The 22,431-nt window shown below is 45.0% G+C and overlaps 1 protein-coding gene across 1 annotated transcript in view; it reads left to right on the forward strand.

The window, feature by feature from the left end:
- Nucleotides 1-5,942: 5,942 nt before the first annotated feature.
- The window catches only part of LOC309560565 (synaptonemal complex central element protein 1-like), a gene marked incomplete at its 5' end in the record, with an annotated part of 145,026 nt that continues 128,537 nt past the window's right edge, over nt 5,943-22,431 (forward strand). Inside the window, 2 exons of the mRNA XM_082264190.1 lie at nt 5,943-5,994; nt 20,918-21,043. Coding sequence (XP_082120316.1) covers nt 5,943-5,994; nt 20,918-21,043 — 178 coding nt within the window. The remainder of the gene's footprint in view (nt 5,995-20,917; nt 21,044-22,431) is intronic.

Genomic DNA, 22,431 nt, shown 5'->3' on the forward strand with positions numbered 1-22,431 from the left:
TGGGTATGTTTTATAGCATTAAGTAAACAATTTTTTTCAAAACTGTCGGTGTTTTTTTGTTTATAGCGCAAAAAATAAAAACTGCAGATGTGCTTCACTCTGCTCTCGTTACCAGGAAGTGGGCTACAAATGCCTAACTCGATGGCATTACACCCCGACGAGGCTTCGTCGGATGTTCCCGACCTGTACTGATACTTGCTGGAGATGCGGCAAGGAGGTGGGGTCATACCTCCACGTCTTCTGGTCCTGCGAACGGCTGAGGCCCTTTTGGATCTCGGTGCTACGCATCGCCCAGAAATTCACGGATCATTCTCTTACGATGGACCCGGCCCTCTTCCTTCTTCACCATCACAAGTTTCCGAGGGCGTCGTATCGGAAATCACTCCTGCCGCTTTTGTTTACAGTGGCGAAAAGTTGCATCCCCCCTCTTTGGAAACAGACTCAGCCCCCCACTGTAGCCATGTGGCTCCGTAAGGTGAAATGCGTCAATGAAATGGAAGACCTGGTGGCGTCGGAGCACGGAGTTAGAGAAAAATTTCTGAAGCGCTGGTACTACTGGCATGAATTCACATTTACGGCGGAATATCGAGATCTATTGATCTGATGGCGGAGGTGACACCGGGCCAGGCTGTCCCCCCCCCCCTTCTCCTTTCCTTCCCTTTCCAGTCACCCTTCTACTCCCCCCTTTTCTGTTCTCTCTTTTTCCCTTCCTATCTACTGACTCTAATCTGCCTCATCTCTGAATGTCGCGGATTGGACTTTGCCTCTTTGCTTTTTCGCTCATTTCTTGACTTATCTTCTGGGCATATTTCTAATTATCTGTTCGCTCATCTTTCTGAAGAGAATACCTATATCGTTCCCCTCAGTGTCCGCTGAGACGCCTCGTGACTGTCTGGGTGTTACCCCCCACGCACCTGTAGCCGGCTATGTGATAGATGCCGGTGGGTGCCGGTAATCGCCTAAGAACGGTCCTTAAACCCATTGTCCTATATTTTGCACTCTACATTTCTCTGTGGTGCGCTCCCAGGGGTTTGCTTATTTGTATTAATTTGTTTTATGATATCCATCTTCACGTTCCAGTCCCTTGTCAGCATGATAGCTTATATCCTATTATTGGACTGTTGGATGTGCATTTTGTTTTCTCTCGACATTGTTCAGTGTATTTCTCTGCGTGATTTATTACATGCCTTTTATGTTTCCTTCAATAAAGGAATTTATTAAAAAAAACTGCAGATGTGAGCAAATACCACCAAAAGAAAGCTTTATTTGTGGAAAAAAAAGACATACATTTTATTTGGGTACAGGTTTGCACGGCCACGCAATTGTCAGTGCCGTATCGCAAAAAATGGCCTGGTCATTCAGGGGGTAAAACTTTCCGGGGCTGAAGTGGTTAAAAAAGTTGGCAAGTTGTGTTCAGCAGGCAATACCGTCTGTTATCGTGCTCCATAGAAGTAAATAGGGCCACACCACTACCATGTCTAATGGATGCAGTTGCGGCGCGGCCTAGAGGGATTTCAGCATGAAATCACTCTTCAAACAGGTGTTTGGAAAGCAGCATGTCACCTCTTGTTCCCCTTTTAACAATGGGCCTACCACTGCTGACAAATCTAGTGCAGATCGTGAGTCAGCGGCACTGCCCATGTGAAGAGGGCCTAAGAACTGATATCCCCTTTATTTGGAGAAATCTCCTTTTACTTCCTGCTGTTTCTCTGGAACAGGATGCAGAGGCGGCTCTAGGCTCTGTGAGGCCTAAGGCAAAACTTGGACATGAGGCCCCACTCACGCCCGTAATGGGAAAAATAATTCAAGCGATAAAGATTAACTGTATAAATTGCATATATTAATAGACTTAACCTTTGTACTATGAATTCACAGTTTCTAGAATTTTCTCTAACCAATTCTTCTTTAATCAAAGATCATTAAACATCGGGTATGCATGTATATATATATATATATATATATATATATATATATATATATATGTCTGCTCTTACATCACAGTCCCCAGCATTTCCCTATAGGTCATGATTCCCTGAGTCCCTCCTTACATCAGAGTTCAGTGTCCCCCTTACATAAGAGTTCTCCTTTAAATCAGATTCTCCCCAGCATCTCCTCCTTACATCAGAGTCCACAGAATTCCTCTTTACATTAGAGTCCCCCTCTTAAATCAAATTTCACAGAGCCCCCTTTACATCAGAGTTTCCAGAGTTTCCCCCTTACACTGTAAGAGGGAACTCTGAAGACTCTGATGTAAGAGGAGTTCTGGGAACCCTGATTTAGGGGGAATGTTGGGGACTCTGAAGTAAGGGGAGTTCTGGGAACCCTGATTTAGGGGGAATGTTGGGGACTCTGAAGTAAGGGGAGTTCTGGGAACCCTGATTTAAGGGGGAATGCTGGAGACTCTGATGTAAGGAGAGTTCTGGGAACCCTGATTTGAGGGGGAAAGCTGAGGACTCTGGCGTATAAGAGAACTCTGTGGTCACCAAAGCTCCCCCTTGCATCAGAGTTTCCAGAGTCCCCCTTACACTTCCCTTCCTCAATCCGCCACAGTCTAGGGCACGACAAGTCCCACTGCAGAAGGCTGCCATACCTGAGTCCCCACAGAGGGCACTGTAAATTCCAGTATAGTGCACTGCCATTCCTCCCTGCTATGCTTGGACTTGTACTGCTCTCTGTAGGGGGCTGAGGAACTACTGCCTGCTATGCTAAGACTTGTAGTGCACTCTGTGGGGACTAAGGCATGGCAGCCTGATATTCTGGAACATCTAAAGGACCACTCCAACCAAAACTACCAATAATGTACAGAGTCCATATGTTATGTAATGTCACAGCCCCGCTACCCCTCACCTTCCACCTCGGGTGCTGTCATTGTGTAGGGCTAAGGGCTCCAGCTCCACCATGTTTGGCTTTGATGTCAGATATGCAGGACTGGCACAGCTCCACTCTCTTCCCTGGCAACTGACTCTGGCATCATGGGGGGCCTCTCCTCCTCCCCCAGCCACCCAGGGGCCATCTCCTTCTCCCCCAGCCACCCAGGGGCCATCTCCTTCTCCCCAGTGGCTCTCTACTTCTCCCCCAGCCACCCAGGGGCCCTCTCCTTCTCCCCCAACCACCCAAGGGCCCTCTCCCTCTCCCCCAGCCACCCAGGGGCCCTCTCCTTCTCCCCCAGCCACCCAGGGGCCCTCTTCTTCTCCTACAGCCATCCAGGGGCCATCTCCTTCTCCCGCAGCCACCCAGGTACCCTCTCCTTTTCCTACAGCCACCCAGGGGTAATCTCCTCTTCCCCTAGCCACCCAGGCGCCCTCTCCTTTTCCCCTAGCCACCCAGGGGCCCTCTTCTTTTCCCCATAGCCACCCAGGCGCCCTCTTCTTTTCCCCATAGCCACCCAAGGACCCTCTCCTTCTCTTCCAGCCACCCTCTCCTCCCCCAGCCACCCAGGGCCTTCTTCTTCTTCTCCTCCTCCACCAACCATTCTAGGACTCTTCCAACTTCCCTGGGACTACTCACCCCCTTTGCGTAGTAGACACCACAAATCTATGACCAGCCTGCAGAGTGACAAGTCGGGCCTGGCTACCTCTATGTTCCCGAGCCAGGGCAGAGCTCTCCTCCCAGAGCAACAACCGATGATAGCAGAGTGAGCTGACCGGGCAGTCACTTCCTACTGATGCAGGTACACACCCACCGATTCCTCCATATCTTAGGGGGTATGTGATCAGACGGCCAATCCCCAGGCAGGGAAGGCGGGGTAAGTGTCAGCGGACAACAGACACCTGGCAGCTGCAGTAAAGGGACTGCAGCACACTGCTGCAACTTTTATATCCGAGGATTTAAAGCAATATTTTATTTGGGAGATTTCCCTGACTGCGCCCTTCTAAATGTTATTGCTCCGCCACTGGCCGCGAGGCCCCTGTAGGTGCGAGGCCTTAGGCGACCGCCTAATTTGCCTAATTAGAGAGCCGCCTATGACAGGATGTGAAAGGAAATCTCCCCAACAGGACAGAGAGAGGGAAAAAAACTTGACAGGGCTCTTAAAGGGATAGTTCACCTTTACCACAAAACTGCCTTTGTAGATAAAGGGCATCTGTAGATGAAAATGGGATTTTTGACTTACCATAAAATCCATTTTTCTGATGTTCACTGATGGACACCGCTCCTGATCTTCTTAACCATTGGGTTATACTGTCTCCCACAGGAGTAGGACACTAGGCAGAAAAATAACTTGACTACGCCTATGGGCAGTCCCAGGAGATATACTCCCCTTCTCTGCTATAGGTACTCAGTTTTGTTACAAGCAGAGTCAGAAGTAATATAACTCCATAGAGGGATGGGCGCTGTGTCCATCAATGAACATCAGAGAAATAGATTTTACGGGAAGTCAAAAATCCCATTTTCTCTTTTGTTTATTGACGGAGACAGCTCCTGATGTTTTTAACCATTGGGATGTCCCAAAGCAGTGTCAAACATGAGGGATGGGAACAGCAAGAAAAAATTCCCAAGGCTAAACCGTAGCCAACCAGGTAACAGGAGCTCAACCAAAACAACTGGAGCCCATCTGAAAAACATTACACCCCCCCCAAGAAGGAACACGCCCCCTAAACAGCAGCCTGTAAAACCTTGCATCCAAAAGAGGCATCCGCAGATGCCAACACATCCACAAATTTGTGGAAGTGTGCACAAGTAGAAGACCAAGTAGCCGCCTTGCACCAATGTGAAAAAGATAACAAAACGTGCAGCCGCCTTGCACACCTGCATTACTGATGCCTGATGGAAGGCCCAAGAAGCACTAGAGTGCGCCTTCACAGGAAAAGGAGGAACCTGACCCTTAATCAAATAGGCCAGAGTCCACCGCCTGTCTGATCCATCTAGAAATGATCACAGAAGAAGCAGATAGTCCTTTCCGAGGCCCATCCGTAAGTACAAAAAGCGAGTCTGACTTCCTAAAAGACTCCATAGCTGCCAGGTACACCTGAATAGCCCGAACCACATCCAAGGAATGCAATGCAATTTCCTTAGGATGTTTTGGCCTGGGATACAGGGAAAGCAACACAATGTCCTCATTCAGAAAGAAGTCAGAGACCACCTTTGGAAGGAACGACGGACAGGGGCCTTATCTTTGTGAACCACCAAATAAGGTGAACAACAAGACAACACCGCCAATTCCGACACCCTGAACGCAGAGGTGAGGACCACCAAAAAGGCCACCTTCTGGGATAGCGTAAGCAGGGCAATCTCCCGAATTTTTTCAAAGAGAGGCTTCTGTAGAGCTCAAAGCACCAAGTTGAGATCCCAAGGCGGCAGTGGGGACCGCACTGGTAGAGTCAAATGTTGAACCCCCTTAATAAAGGTACGCACCAGGGTATGCGTGGCCAAGGGTCATTGAAAGATGACCGCCAAGGCCGACACCTGGCCCTTAATGGTACTCAGGGCAAATTTCTGCTCAACCCCCCATTGAAGGAAGGTCAAGACCCGAGCCACCGAAAAAGAGCAAGGGTGAACACCAAGTGACTCACACCACGAAATGTACGCTTCCTACGTACAATGGTAGATGTTCCTAGAAGTAGACTTCCTAGCTTTCAGTAGTGTAGGAATCACTGACTCAGACAAACCTCTATCCTTTCAATAACCAAGTGGTCAAAGCCAGCGACTGTAAAGCAGGATGGAAGATTGGCCCTTGGGACAGCAGATCCTCCCTGAGACGTAGTCTTCAAGGGGTGTCGGCAACCAGCCGCATCAGGTAAGCGCTGCGTACCAAGACCGGCGAGGGAAGGCGTAAATCAGACGATACTGGCCCCAGGGGGCCACCAGCTCGTCTGTGGCATCCACTAGCTGATCCCGTGACCATAAACAAACCTGTGCACCTTCCAGTTGAGCCGAGATACCAACAGATCCACCTCTGGGGTGCCCCACCGGAGACACAGCACAGACACACAGATTTGCACGATATGCCGGATCTTCAGACCGCATGCGCCTCTAACGTCAGCGGCTGCATGCAAGGTGAATATCTCCTAAACGGTGCACGTTTAGGAGATATTTATTTTACCTACAGGTAAGCCTTATCCGTAGGTAAAAATAACAAAGCGAGGTATACAATCGCTCTATAGTAAAACTAAGTGCAAAACATTATTTTTTAATTATAGCTAGAGCAGAGAGGGATAAGAACACCTGTCAGGTTTTTATTGCTGTCTGTATCCCTGTTACGGAGATTTACCCTCCCAGTTTGTCCTGTTTACGATTCTCACTGAAAATGAAAGTCATGGAAAATCTCAAATTATGGGTTAATACCAGAACAGAAATAAAGGGAAAATCTTGCAATGGGGACACTTGTTTCTGTGACCTTAGTGACACCCAGGGATTCCCTCTTTGGAGGGATTTCCTCTCACTTCCTGTTTTGGTTATGGGACAGGAAGTGAAGGAAATTTTCCTCAATGGGACACAGACAATTGTCTGGGGTTATTGCCCTCCCTAATGCCCCATACACACGTGCAGATTATCTGCAGACTTACCTTTTCTATGTAGTGCAAGGGCCTGCCGGATTGCATACAAATTGAAAGTGTTTAGGTTTGACCTCATATTATATGGTTTTGGTAAGTCTGCAGACAAAAGTCTGCAGATAATCTGCACGTGTGTATGGGGCATTACTCTGTCCAAAATGACAACAAAGTTTTGCCTTAAGCCCGCATTCACACTGCAGCGGCACGACTTCTGCACGACTTCGGGGGCAACCTGTGAAGTCCCGTGCACCGCGACTTCGGCGCGACATGCACGGACTTCATATAATGAATGTCTATGCAAGTCGCTCCGAGGTCGCCCTAAAGTAGTACAGGACCCTTTTTCTAAGTCGGGGCGACTTGTGTCGCTCCTATTAGAACGGGTCCCATAGCACTGCATGGACCGCGAGGGACCGTGACTTGTCAGGCTGACAAGTCGCCTGACAAGTCGCGGTAGTGTGAATGGAGCTTTAGTGCTACTCTAAATCCCTACTTTTTCCAAAATGTGTATTGGCTTTACATACACTTTAACCACATCCCGCCCGCCCTATAACAGAATGACGGCGGGAATGTGGTTGCATTATCCTGACCGGACGTCATATGACAGCGGTGATGCGAGGTGTCACACTGACTCCCTGCATCTCCGATCTCGGTAAAAAGCCTACTGACGTAGGCTCTTTACCATGTGACCAGCCGTGTCCAATCACGGCTGGTCACATAGTAAACAGGAAGAGCCCTTGATCGTCTTTCCTCAGTACGTGCCTGACAGGCATGAGTAAAGGAGCGCCGATTGGCATCTCCTCTGATGGGGGGGGGGGGGGTCGGCACTGGTAATCAGATCATTGATTACCAGTGCAGACCCTCGGGGGGGGGGCCACTAGAACCACCAGGGATGCCCACCCATGACCCCAGGGATGCCCACCCATGACCCCAGGGATGCCCACTATGGCCACCAGGGATGGCAATCAGGGCTCAGGGAGCCCCCTTTTGCCCTCCCCACCAGTGCTTCCCGCCAGTGCCCTCCCCATCAGTTCTGCCCACCAGTGCCCATCATCCCTATCTATCAGTGCTGCCCACCAGTGCCCATTATTGCCCACCAGTGCCGCCTATCAGTGCCCATTAGTGCCCATCAGTGCCGCACGTCAGTGCCCATCAGTGCCGCCTATCAGTGCCCATTAGTGTCCATCAGTGCCACCTATCAGTGCCCATCAATGCCGCCTATCAGTGCCCATCAGTGCCACCTATCAGTGCCCACCAATGCTGCATATCAGTGCCACATATCAGTGCCACATATCAGTGCTGAATATCAGTGCCGCCTATCAGTGTCACCCCATCATTGCCACCCCATCAGTGCCTCCTCATCAGTGCCTGTCAGTGCAGTCTCATCAGTGCTCATCAGTGCAGGAAAAAACGTATTTATTTACAAAATTGTATAACATAAACAAAAAACATTTTTTTTTCAAACTTTTCGTTTTTTTTTTTTTTTTTTGGTTTGGCAAAAAAGAAAAAACCTTGCGGTGATCAAATACCACCAAAAGAAAGCTCTATTTGTGGGGGGAAAATGACATAAATTTGGTTTATGTACAGTGTTGCATGACTGCGCAATTGTCATTCAAAATGCAACAGCGGTAAAACCTGAAAATTGGCCTGGGCAGGAAGGGGGGGAAAGTTCCCTGTATTGAAGTGGTTAATTACATTGTCAGAAAGCTCAATTTTTATTGGCTAGGCTGCATCCTAGTTGGGCATACCAATGGAAAGGATAAGCCAGTATGAAAGCTCTGACTATAGGCCTCTATGTACCCCCAGCAACCAATTATTATCCTGTTGTTGGGTAGGTTAAAACATGTACTTTTCTGAGCCTCAGGGGTTTTACTTCAAGCAACAAAACGCTCATATGTGAACAGGGGCCATTGAAATGAATGGGATTTTGCTTGTTGGGTGTTTTGGAACTTCAGAGATGAGCGTTTTACAAGCTGAAAAACGCTCAGGTGTGAACAGGGCCTGAGTGCTCATCAGTGACGCATATCTGTGCCGCCTATCAGTGCCCATCAGTGCTTCCTCATCAGTGCTACATATTGGTGCCTCCTTATCAGTGCCCCCTCATCAGTGCCTATCAATGCGGCCTCATCAGTGCCCGTCAGTGAAGGAGAAAACGTACTTATTTACAACATTTTCTAACAGAATCGAAGCAAAACTTTTTTTTTTTTTAATTTTCGGTCTTTTTTTTATTTGTTTAGTACAAAATAACAAACCACAGTGGTGATCAAATACCACCAAAAGAAAGCCCTATTTGTGAGAAATAAATATTAAAAATGTCATATGGGTACAGTGTTTCATGACTGCGCAATTGTCATTCAAAGTGTGACAGCGCTGAAAACTAAAAATTGGTCAGGCGAGGAAGGGGAGTGAAAGTGCCCGGTATTGAAGTGGTTAACTTACAATTGCGCCGTCATGCAACGTTGTACACGAATGAAACTTATATCATTTTTTCCCCACAAATAGAGCTTTTTTTTTTTAAATTAAATTAAACTTAAGTTTAAATTACAGAATAAAATATATATTTTTTACTTTCTGATGTAAAACCAATAAAATAAATAAAAATTTCTCATAAATTTTGGGCCAATTTGTATTCTGCTACATATTTTTGGTAAAAAAAAAATCCTAATAAGCCTATATTGATTGGTCTGCAGGAACGTTATGGCATCTACAATCTATGGTATTGTAAAGGAAATTTGTCAGTTCTGTATATTATTGTATTCTATTTTGTATGTATTGCACACGGCACTAATAATCTTTTCATTACATGTCTGCATTCTGTCCTGATTAGAATTAGCCTGCCTATGTTACGCCCCTTGTTATCATAAAAGTACAATTGTAATATTAATGTGATACTCACGTAATCATGTGTATAAAAACCTTCAATTGCATCAAATAAATCAGAACATTTATTTTGGAAAGATGCTTTTTGTGTCTGTTCCCTACTGCAGTCATTATTAATTTGTAACCAATAATCAATATGAGGATAGGAGTTGTCTATCTATAAAATTGCCAGAAGAGATGGCAAGCCAGGCAGGAGGAAATGTACAGGTGACCCCGAGAATCTGAAACAAGGAGTTTGAGATGATCTGGGAATATATTGGAATTTTTTTTTTTTAATCCTAGTAATGGCGGCAATCAAAGATTTGTAGCGGGACTGTGATAGTATGGCGGGCAATCTGACAATAACTGACACTTTGTGGGAAGCAGTGACACTAAGGTTCGGCTCACACTGCCGCGACTTGGGATTCGACTTGTGAGACCCCAAGTCGCATGACATGTGATATTCCATGTTAGTCAATGAGAGATGTCTTAATTAGCACTTCTGAAGTCACTCCGACTTTAGAAAAGGTTCCTGTACTACTTCTATCAGACTTGTGCCTCAAAGTAGAACTCAAGTCGCCAGGAAGTCTCCTGGGAAAGTCTCACCATAAGTCACCATAAGTCTCACCATAGGTCGCGTGACTTTCAGGATGCAGCAGTATGAACCGAACCTTATACAGTGATCAGTGCTAAAAAAATGCACTGTCACTGTACTAATGACACAGGCTGGGAAGCGGTTAACATCTACGGCGATCAAAGGGTTCAATGTGTGCCTAACAGTGCTAGGTGTATTCACTGTGTGGTGTTCTTACTAAGGGATGTGGCACCTCCCCACTGATAGGACAGAGCTCTGTATTTTTTATATATGCAGAGCTCTGTCCGGTCTTCCTCCTCGCAGATCAGTGAGTGCCAGTGGTCAATCATCGGCCGACAACCGCTGATCGGCTTGTGCTGTGACTTATCACGCACGTCCCCTACCTGGAAATGCTGGATCACTTATTAGAAATGTGATCCAGCACAGCAGAGCCGCTCTCCCACCGTATTTCTACATGAGGCGGTCTGCAAGCGATTCGGCACTGCGTTACCTTACCAAACAATTGCGCGGTCGTGGGACGCTGTACCTAAATAAAATTGATGTCCTTTGACTCCCACAAATAGAGCTTTCTTTTGGTGGTATTTGATCACCTCTGCGATTATTTTTTGCACTATAAACAAAAAATAGCGACAATTCTGGAAAAAAACCAAACAAACAATATTTTTCACATTCTGCTATAGAACATTCCCCCCAAAAAAAATTAAAACTCAACTTTTTTCATCCTTTTAGGCCAATTTGTATTCCGCTACATATTTTTGGTAAAAAAAAAAAAAAAAAATCCCAATAAGCGTATTTTGACTGGTTTGCGCAAAAGTTATCACGTCTTCAAACTATGGGAAAGATTTATCTCATTTTCATTTTTTATTTATTAGTAATGGCGGTGATCTGTGATTTTTAGCGGGACTGCGACATTGCGGCGGACAGATCGGACCCCTAACTGACATTTTTGACACTTTTGGGGGAACCAGTGACATTACTACAGTAATCAGTACTAAAAATATGCACTGTTACTGTAATAATGACATTGGCAGGGAAATGGTTAACCCTGGGGTGAGAAAAGTGTTAAGTGTGAGCTTAGGGGGTGTTTTCTAACTGTGAGTGGGAGGGACTTGTGAAATGAACACAGAGACCTGTGATCCTAAATAGGAGGATCACAGGCGCTCTGTGATCATTTCAGAGAGAAGAACGGTCTGCTGTGTTTACAACAGCTGACCGTCATCCTCTCTCAGCGGCAGAGTTGTATAAAGTACTCGAAACCCATACTTGAGTAAAAGTACAAGTGCTCGATCAAAAAGTGACTTGAGTAGAAGTGGAAGTGCTCGATCAAAACGTGACTTGAGTAGAAGTACTAAAGTATTCAACATTTTTTGTACTTAAGTATTGCAAGTAGTTTTTTTTAACCACTTTACCACTAGAGCATTTTGCTGTCTTACGTCTGGGCCACTTTTTGCGATTCGGCGCTGTGCGACTTTAACTGACAATTGCGCGGTCGTGCGACGCCGTACCCAAACGAAATTGACGTCCTTTTTTTCCCACAAACAGAGCTTTCTTTTGGTGGTATTTGATCACCTGTGCGATTTTTACTTTTTGCGCTATAAACAAAAAAATAGCGTTTATTTTGAAAAAATAACAATATTTTTCAAATTTTTTTATATGAAATTCCCCCAAAAAAGATGTAAAAACCAATTTTTTTTTAAATTTTTCGCCAATTTGTTTTCTGCTACCCATGTTTGGTAAAAAAAATCACAATAAGCGTATTCTGATTGGTTTGCGCAAAAGTTATTGCGTTTACTAACAAAGGGAAAGATTTATGTCATTTTTGGTGTTTTTTTTTTAACGAGTAATGGCGGCGATCTGCGATTTTTTTTGCGGGACTGCGACATTGCGGCGGACAGATCGGACCCTTGACTGACATTTTTGACACTTTTGGGGGTACCAGTGACATTACTGCAGTAATCAGTGCTATAAATATGCACTGTTACTGTAAAAATGACACTGGCAGGGAAGGGTTTAACTTTATTGGAGAGGGAGGGGTTAATGTATGCCTGGTGCTTACTGACGTGTGGGGGGGGGAGGTGACTGTGTGAGACAGGGACAGATCGGATGTCCAGCTATGCTGAACACTCCGATCTGTCACTCCCTGTCACTGAGGAGATCTGCCCGCTTGTGTTTACACAGGCGGGCGGAACTCCACACTAGATCCCCGACGATCGGGGCAGAGCAGCGGCGATCGCCGCTGCTCCTCCCCTGGCCCGACTCCCGCTGTGAATGAAAACAGCGGGAGCGTGCCTCCGGCGGCTCGCGAGCGCCGCCTACAGGGGAGGAGTCTGGCGACGTAGGTCTACGTCGTCAGACGGGAACGAGCCACTTTGCCACAGTACTATTCATGTACTCAGCGGTAAAGTGGTTAAATTTTGCTACTCAAGTACTGAAAGTAAAAGTACAAGTACTGTGTTATGTAGTTATTAAAGAAAGAAGTCAAAAGTTTGAACATCATATAGTTTTTTTATTTTTTCAAATGCAGCTTTTATTTATACATACAGTAGCATTTATTTTCATATGCACTGATAATACACATGTTTTGAGCTTCATGAAACCTGCCATCTACTGTTCTGGCAGTGGTAATTTTTATAATAGTAACGAGTAACTATGCAGCACAAAAAAAAAATATCGGAGTAGAAGTATTGAAATCATTGAAAAAATGTAGTGAAGTAAAAGTGGAAGTAGGAGAAAAAAATTCTACTTTAGGAAAGTACAGACATAGGCGGCTCTCTAATTAGGCAAATTAGGCGGTCGCCTAAGGCCTCGCACCTACAGGGGCCTCGCGGCCAGTGGCGGAGCAATAACATTTAGAAGGGCGCAGTCAGGGAAATCTCCCAAATAAAATATTGCTTTAAATCCTCGGATATAAAAGTTGCAGCAGTGTGCTGCAGTCCCTTTACTGCAGCTGCCAGGTGTCTGTTGTCCGCTGACACTTACCCCGCCTTCCCTGCCTGGGGATTGGCCGTCTGATCACATACCCCCTAAGATATGGAGGAATCGGTGGGTGTGTACCTGCATCAGTAGGAAGTGACTGCCCGGTCAGCTCACTCTGCTATCATCGGTTGTTGCTCTGGGAGGAGAGCTCTGCCCTGGCTCGGGAACATAGAGGTAGCCAGGCCCGACTTGTCACTCTGCAGGCTGGTCATAGATTTGTGGTGTCTACTACGCAAAGGGGGTGAGTAGTCCCAGGGAAGTTGGAAGAGTCCTAGAATGGTTGGTGGAGGAGGAGAAGAAGAAGAAGGCCCTGGGTGGCTGGGGGAGGAGAGGGTGGCTGGAAGAGAAGGAGAGGGTCCTTGGGTGGCTATGGGGAAAAGAAGAGGGCGCCTGGGTGGCTATGGGGAAAAGAAGAGGGCCCCTGGGTGGCTAGGGGAAAAGGAGAGGGCGCCTGGGTGGCTAGGGGAAGAGGAGATTACCCCTGGGTGGCTGTAGGAAAAGGAGAGGGTACCTGGGTGGCTGCGGGAGAAGGAGATGGCCCCTGGATGGCTGTAGGAGAAGAAGAGGGCCCCTGGGTGGCTGGGGGAGAAGGAGAGGGCCCCTGGGTGGCTGGGGGAGAGGGAGAGGGCCCTTGGGTGGTTGGGGGAGAAGGAGAGGGCCCCTGGGTGGCTGGGGGAGAAGTAGAGAGCCACTGGGGAGAAGGAGATGGCCCCTGGGTGGCTGGGGGAGAAGGAGATGGCCCCTGGGTGGCTGGGGGAGGAGGAGAGGCCCCCCATGATGCCAGAGTCAGTTGCCAGGGAAGAGAGTGGAGCTGTGCCAGTCCTGCATATCTGACATCAAAGCCAAACATGGTGGAGCTGGAGCCCTTAGCCCTACACAATGACAGCACCCGAGGTGGAAGGTGAGGGGTAGCGGGGCTGTGACATTACATAACATATGGACTCTGTACATTATTGGTAGTTTTGGTTGGAGTGGTCCTTTAGATGTTCCAGAATATCAGGCTGCCATGCCTTAGTCCCCACAGAGTGCACTACAAGTCTTAGCATAGCAGGCAGTAGTTCCTCAGCCCCCTACAGAGAGCAGTACAAGTCCAAGCATAGCAGGGAGGAATGGCAGTGCACTATACTGGAATTTACAGTGCCCTCTGTGGGGACTCAGGTATGGCAGCCTTCTGCAGTGGGACTTGTCGTGCCCTAGACTGTGGCGGATTGAGGAAGGGAAGTGTAAGGGGGACTCTGGAAACTCTGATGCAAGGGGGAGCTTTGGTGACCACAGAGTTCTCTTATACGCCAGAGTCCTCAGCTTTCCCCCTCAAATCAGGGTTCCCAGAACTCTCCTTACATCAGAGTCTCCAGCATTCCCCCTTAAATCAGGGTTCCCAGAACTCCCCTTACTTCAGAGTCCCCAACATTCCCCCTAAATCAGGGTTCCCAGAACTCCCCTTACTTCAGAGTCCCCAACATTCCCCCTAAATCAGGGTTCCCAGAACTCCTCTTACATCAGAGTCTTCAGAGTTCCCTCTTACAGTGTAAGGGGGAAACTCTGGAAACTCTGATGTAAAGGGGGCTCTGTGAAATTTGATTTAAGAGGGGGACTCTAATGTAAAGAGGAATTCTGTGGACTCTGATGTAAGGAGGAGATGCTGGGGAGAATCTGATTTAAAGGAGAACTCTTATGTAAGGGGGACACTGAACTCTGATGTAAGGAGGGACTCAGGGAATCATGACCTATAGGGAAATGCTGGGGACTGTGATGTAAGAGCAGACATATATATATATATATATATATATATATATATATATATATATACATGCATACCCGATGTTTAATGATCTTTGATTAAAGAAGAATTGGTTAGAGAAAATTCTAGAAACTGTGAATTCATAGTACAAAGGTTAAGTCTATTAATATATGCAATTTATACAGTTAATCTTTATCGCTTGAATTATTTTTCCCATTACGGGCGTGAGTGGGGCCTCATGTCCAAGTTTTGCCTTAGGCCTCACAGAGCCTAGAGCCGCCTCTGAGTACAGATACCGCATTTCGGTACTTAAGTACAGTAGTGAAGTAGTTCTACTTAGTTACTATACATCTCTGCTCAGCGGGGAGCAATCACGGGTGCCCGGCGGCAATCGGTCCCATGGATCGGCACCCCCACTACCTAGTGGCAGCGGGTGCGCGCTTACCTGCAGGACCGCTCCTGCGAATCGCTGTGTCTGAGCAGCCTGCCGCAGTATATTTGCGGCAGGCGGTTGGCAAGCGGTAAATAACACATATAAAAGTTGCAGAATTTCGTTCAGGCGATACATATCAAATCAAAGCGATAGTAAACCCAAAACCAAAAATGTAATCTATTGATCTTACTAATCATTAGATGTGGTGGCTGCATTAGTCTTCTTTTGTTAGCCTTATTTCCTCTCTGGTTTCACCTGGTGATCTGACCAGTAACACAACTCCTGTATTAGTAAATCAAAACTCGGACAGCTCTCTCCTTTGCTGTTGAGCCATTTTGGCTCCCAGGGCTACCCTTCCCTCTTCCAGTCTGAGGCATGAAAGCGAATATAGAATGAAATAACAGAACTGGAAGAAATTGAAATCTTTTATATTTCCTGATCCCAATTCTACCGCCAATGGAATAGTGCAACAGCCTGCCTGATTTTATACAAATTGGTTCAGTTCTTTAATGCGGTATTAAACCCAAAACAAAAAATATATTTCAGCTTACCAGTCATTAGATGTGGTGGCCGCATTTGTTTTCTTTTCTTAGGTTTTTTCCCCCCTCTGCTATCATCGGGTGATCTGGTCAGTAACACACCTCCTGTATTAGAGCGCCTCACTCTGGATGAAGGAGCACAGGGGGCATCTTTGGGATAGCAGCATTGTCAGCCTTGGGGGGAAGGGAATGTTAGACAGACTGGCAGATTTAGATACACTAACAAATTGAAGCTGAACCCCAGCTAATACTTTATAATCAGTTACAGCAAACAGCTATGTTGCTTTTGGGATAAAGGATTTACATGAATAAATAAAAGCTGATCCTTGTAGGCACCCCTGTCAGTGTTAAATGGTTTGTCTCATCCCTCTAACTTCTACATCTGCAGGACAGATTGACCTTTTGGGAAAACAGCAGACTTACTGGCTGGATCACCAGAATAAAGGAAACAAAATCTAAAAAAATACTAATGCAGTCACCACATCTAAAAATATTAAAGCTGCAATATAATAAATGTTTGCTTTTGGGTTGAATACGGCTTTCTAGTGACAGATGTACTGTATATTGGTAATGACTTGATATCATTGGAAAGGAAAACCAATAGCGTTGTCTGTAATAGCCAGACATCAAAACTTTATAATGTAACCTAGAGTAGTAAGGCGGCTTGTGATTGGTCAGTTTTGAGATGTCAGGTAACCTCAGCAGTACAGCCAACTGTCAGCTGAGTAGAGACAGAGACATGTCACGGACGGACACAGCAGGACCCCCAGCGCTGGCCATGGATTGGGATTTCGGGGCTCTCTCAGCCTGTTCCAATACTGACATCCTGGAACAGACAATTAGAGGAATGGCCTGGACCACATTCAATGAGCTGCGGCTGGAGGACCAATTTTGTGATGTCACTATAAAGGTGGATGACGGCGACTTCAAAGCCCATAAGATCATTCTCTCTGGATGCACCCTTTATTTTAGGTAAGTGTAGATAAATCATTACTGGCACAAAAATTAGACCCATTTATCTCTAATCAATCTGCTATAACCTTGTCCAAGAATTGCAGCCAACATTAGCACTCAATGGGAATTGACCTCCATGGTGTAATGGCCTCCCATTGCCTTCCCCTGTCTGGTGACAGTTGGCCTCCACTGGTCACAAACAGTTTAATTAAATGGCTGCTGGGCATGGCCTAGCCATAAGGTCAGGGAGGATTAGGCCCCAGCAGCAAAGTGAAGTTGAATCAGAGGGAAAATTAAAGACTTTTCTGGCCAATAAAGATGAATAGCAATGTAGGATCTGCATTCAACACTCCCAGGCTGGAGCTGAAGGCTTGCTGAAATCTCATGCAATGCTTTGTATATTCCTCCTGTATGTTCCTCAGCTTGGCGTTCCTAAGCCTTATCCCAGATATTTAATCAGCCTTACATCCAAAAACAGCCGAATAGATTAATACAACCTTCCAATGGCAGTGTTTGTCAATGCCGTGCATTGGTATAACATTTTTGGTCTACGCTTCCATCTGTTTGGCTGTTTTTAGGATTGCTGGTTGCCTTAGTGGTTACATTAGGCTAAAAAAAGTCTCTTTACTCACTGTCTTTCCTCAGTCTTCTAGGCCAAGTGACACTGGGGATTATTCAACCCAGGAGACTGACATCTTGTGGCTTACAAGAGGTATTGCAGAGGCTGGCCAAATGATTGCTCTATGTTTAACCACTTCTGGACCAGAAGGTTTTACCCCCTTCCTGACCAGGCCATTTTATGCAATACTGCACTGCATTCATGCAACATGGGCTCAGTCTTGTCCCCTTTCAATGCTGTGTGTGATCATAGCCAAGTGATTTATTATATTATACACTTCCTTGTTTTGTTTCCCTTCTTCCTTTCTGTGCCCCATTATTATGAATATAATAAAAAATGGATTTAAATTTAAAAAAAGCAAAACATAAATACATTTTTATACACACAAATGCCATCCTCCAACCCTATCACATGGACCACACCTCTGTACAGTCCTAGGGCTGGAGTAAACAATGCAAGAGCCTATTCATTGCACCCATGATGCACTGATTGCAAACGCAGCACCCTGCAGGTCTAAATGCAAACATTTAATAAATATACTTTTTTTGCTACATTTTATTACCCCTTCCTGATGGCCGTACCCAAATATACAGTCACACAGAAATGGGTCTTTATCTGTGGGGCCACATATACAGGTGCATCTCAAAAAAATTAGAATATCATAAAAATTTTAATTTATTTAATTAATTCAATTCAAAAAGTCATATATGTTATAAAGATGCGTTACACACAGAGTGATATATTTCAAGTATTTATTTCTTTTAATTTTGATGATTATGGCTTACAGCAAGTGAAAACCCAAAATTCAGTATGTCAGAAAATTAGAATATTACAAAAGACCAATAAAGGCCAATAATAAAAAAAAAAAGACTTTTAATACAGAAATGTTGGCTTAGTGAAAAGTATGTCCATGTACAGTATAGTATGCACTCGATACTTGGCAGGGGCTCCTTTTGCATGAATTACTGCATCAATGTGGCGTGGCACGGAGGTGATCAGCCTGTGGCACTGCTGAGGTGGTATGGAAGCCCAGGTTGCTTTGGTAGCGGCCTCCAGCTCATCTGCATTGTTGGGTCTGGTGTCTCTCATTTTCCTCTTGACAATTCCCCACAGATTCTCTATGTGGTTTAGGTCAGGCGAGATTGCTGGCCAATCAAGCACAGTGATACTGTGATCATGTGAACAGGTATTGGTAGTTTTGGCAGTGTGGGCAGAGGCCAAGTCCTGCTGGAAAATGAAATCAGCATCTCCATTAAGCTGGTCAGCAGAGGGAAGCATGAAGTGCTCTAGAACTGACATGGCTCCCCAAATCATCATGGACATTTTTGCATTTCATTCGGAAATTAAGGTTCCAGAGTCTGGAGGAGGAGTGGAGAGGCACAGAATCCAAGTTGCATGAGGTCCAGTGTGAAGTTTCCACAGTCAGTGATGATTGGGGAAGCTGTGTCATCTGCTGGTGTTGGTCCACTGTGTTTTATCAAGTCCAAAGTCAGCGCAGCCCTCTAGCAGGAAACTCTAGAACACTTCATGCCATAATCATCAAATATAAAAGAAAGAAATGTTTGAAATGTATCACTCTGTGTGTAACACATCTATATAAAATATACGAGTTTTACTTTTTGAATTGAATTACTGAAATAAAATAACTTTTTGATGATATTCTAATTTTATGAGATGCACCTGTATATACTGATGTGTTTGTGTTCACAGCGCACCCCCAGCACAGAGACCTGGCTCAGTGCCACTGTGTATTATCTGATGATAAAGTGTAAATAAAATCAGCCTTTATTGCTTTATTTGCACAGCACAGAAGATTTTTTGAATTTATTATGGACTTGGCACATTTTTTCATTTGATTATGGTTTATCACTTGGATTATTTATATTATTTATGATTGTCACATGAATATCAGCACGTGCACTTTGTTCACTGTGACACTTTCTTTGATATATTTATTTTTATATTTATACATATATATATATATATATATATATATATATATATATGTATTATTTCATGTTTATATTTATCTATTCTTTGCAATTTGCACTTTATTATTGACAATACTTGCACTGTATAGCACTGTTAAAGTTATTATTCATTGGATTTATTTTTATCCATTCCTTTGGCGCTTATTCCACTGTGTAATATCTGACCCAGAAGACTGACATCTTGTGGCTTGTAATAGGTACTACAGAGGCTGGCCAAATGATTGCAAGAGCACCATGTTCAAATGGTTCATGGGTTCATGGAACATGGGTTCAGTCTTGATCCCATTCAAACTTGAGTGTGAGCATTGCCATGTGATTTATTAATAATATTATACAGGATTTATGCTCCCTTGTGTGGATACATTTCATTTGGAGATTGTAAATCTTTTACTTCTTAAAAATTAAAAAACGATAAAAAAAACGAAAAATATATATATATATATATAGGCTTCTCTTGCATGTTTGTACACATTTCCACAACTTGCTGTATAGGAACAAAATCACACATTTTTGCCCCCATAGATTGTTACGTGATAGCGCCTGATAAACAAATAAAAATGTTTTGTTTAAATGTTCCCATTAAAACGTATGGGTCCAAAAACATACATTTCTGCTCCAAAGAGCCATGAAAATCACTGCATTGGACAGCTGCATGTCCAGAACAGCTGGTGTATGTGGCATCTGGCCATTGGGGAGCAAATCAATGATTTTCATGGCTCCACCTGCTCCTAAAATGAGATTTATTTATTTTTGGGATATGTGATAAAATGAGATACATGTAAAGCTACTGTGCAATGCACTGATTCAGTTGGAGGGCTTTTTGATCACTTAGTCCCTTCTTAACACAACCTGTATGGCTACTGTATACCGTCTTGTTGGGTCCCAGGCAATACTCCATTGAAGCCATGGTTTCCATTTACTACCCTGATGGCCAAACAGCTTGCAATAGCTTTTTGGCTAGAATCTTGGGTTTGGGAACCCCACAGTGTGAAAAGGCACATGGCCACATCACTTGCTTTTTTTCTGCACTGCCCTTCTATGGGCTGGGCCTTTTGTCTAAACTGGGGCCATTTTTGCTACCAGGCTGCAAGGCCTAACCAGTGCAATTGTACCCACACTATTTATTTTATTTATTTTTCTCCACTGTTTTGTCACTTTGCACTTTTGTCTATGTTTCTTTCATTTGGATGAAGGGTGTGGGCCCTTGGTCCTACCTTGAAGTCTAGGTGGAGGATGTTTGGCCATTAGGTTACTTCCTCCCATGAACTTGGGGGCCTCTCTTTGGGAGAGCACCTTACATAGCACTCGGTGGTCGGCTTCGACTGACCATGAGGAGATTGGTCCACCAGGCCTTTCAGACAATGTTCAAGTCATACCCCTGTCAGGAGCCTTGCTCCTTGGGGGGGGGGGCAGAGACGGGGGCGATCAAAGGGTTAAATGTGTGCCTAGGGGATGCTTTCTAGCTGTGGGGGGGGGGGGTTGTAATCACTGGGTGAACACAGAGAGACCTGTGTTCCTAAACAGGTGTGGGGGGGGGGGGTTGGGGAACACAGGAGCCACAGGGAGATTCAGAGGATTCTCCAAAAATAGCAGTTGACCCCTGCAGTGAGGGCACAGCCCCACTGCATGGGAAATCCTTTTTTTTGCCTGGAGTTGGCCTTTAAATAATCCTTGATTGTGCAAAAAAGCTTCTGTGTGTTGTTTTTATTCATTTTTTTGCAGGTGTGTTTCGAGGAGGGCATGACATTTTGGTGCGTGCAAAGTTGGTTCTGACAGATACTGTAACGATGCAAGTCACAGCCCACAGTAAAGAGGAGTATCCAGTAGATGCCATCATGGCATCTGTCGGTTAATCGCAACAACAGCACTAAAGAATGAAAGGGATTCTCCTATCTTGTACATTTTCTCATCAAACTGAGGGAGCCTGGAGATTGCAGGAACACCATACGGCCTCATAAGATTCCAGTTTTCCTACTACTAAATTGCTGCCATTCTCACATCTGTTACTTTCTCTGAAGCAGTCTTTGGCATCCTCTGCCCTCCCATACAGGTGTTGTACAGCTACCAGAGTCCCAGCATGCTCTGGCTGCCTGGCTTGGACAGAGGAGAGTTATAGGTTACAAAAGACTGCTGCAAAAGCTGGCTGAATGGTTTAAAAATGCGGTACAGTTCACACCGCAAGTAACCAGTCAAAAAATGTGTGTCGGTTCCTATAGATGTGGGTGCGCAATGTTTCAATCTAGGGAGCTCTCTGATAGTACTTCTTCATTTTATATTGCTTTAAGTTTTATAAAAAAAAAAAAAAATCAATCTCTTCCCCTTGGTCCTCTCTAAATTATTAACAAATGTCTAAGTACCAAATTTCTTGTATAACCCCCCCATAAAACTAAAAGTGACCCTTGTCATTCCTTTCACTATCCTGTTTAACAATAACTGGTCATAGAGGCTGTTGTAAGCTCTTTAAAGACACTCTCTAGCCAATCCCTAGATAGCAGCTGTGAAAAATCAACTTTTCCTTCATAAAGTCCCGTACACACGTAGCGATTGTCGGCCGTAAATATTCGGCCACCGACCGATCGGCCGATTGTCGGCTTGTTAGTATGATGCTTCCGACAACCGACTGTGACTTTTCGGCCGAACAGAATCTGGTGTGCAGGCATTAAAATTTTTGTTGGACAACACCAGAACGGCCAATTGTTCGCCAGTCAGTACAGGATTCAGCCGATAAACAGCAGATGAGCAAGACTGGGCATGCTCAGAAAAGAAAAAACACACGGAAAGTTAACCATCACATGACATCACTTCTGCAGCCGACAAAATTTGTGTGCAGTCTTTAGCACTTTTCTACCGACAGGACAGCACCGGACAAAATACGGCCGATCGTTCGGCCGACATTCGGTACGTGTGTACGGGGCTTAAGTGTGCCCGAATTGAATGACCTCATCCCTCTTTTTCCAATTGGTTAGGGTATTAATATTATTTTTTCTATTGGCTTACCGTGCTGTGCTATAAGATTGATCTGTCAATCGATAGAAAATCTAGATAATTATAGCTAGGAAAAGGAGGATAGATAATAGTCCTGGCACTTATCCTCCAGATAAAAAATCTTTGACAATAAGTCCATTGACTACCGATCAGTGTAAAAATAATAATCGTGATGATAATAATGTTGATAATTTTGATAATAAAACTACCACTCTCAATGCCGCCAATCCCATCACATTTGCATTTGAAGA

The sequence above is a fragment of the Pelophylax lessonae genome (assembly GCF_965119305.1).
Source record: "Pelophylax lessonae genome assembly, chromosome: 7".
Taxonomy (NCBI): Eukaryota; Metazoa; Chordata; class Amphibia; order Anura; family Ranidae; genus Pelophylax; species Pelophylax lessonae.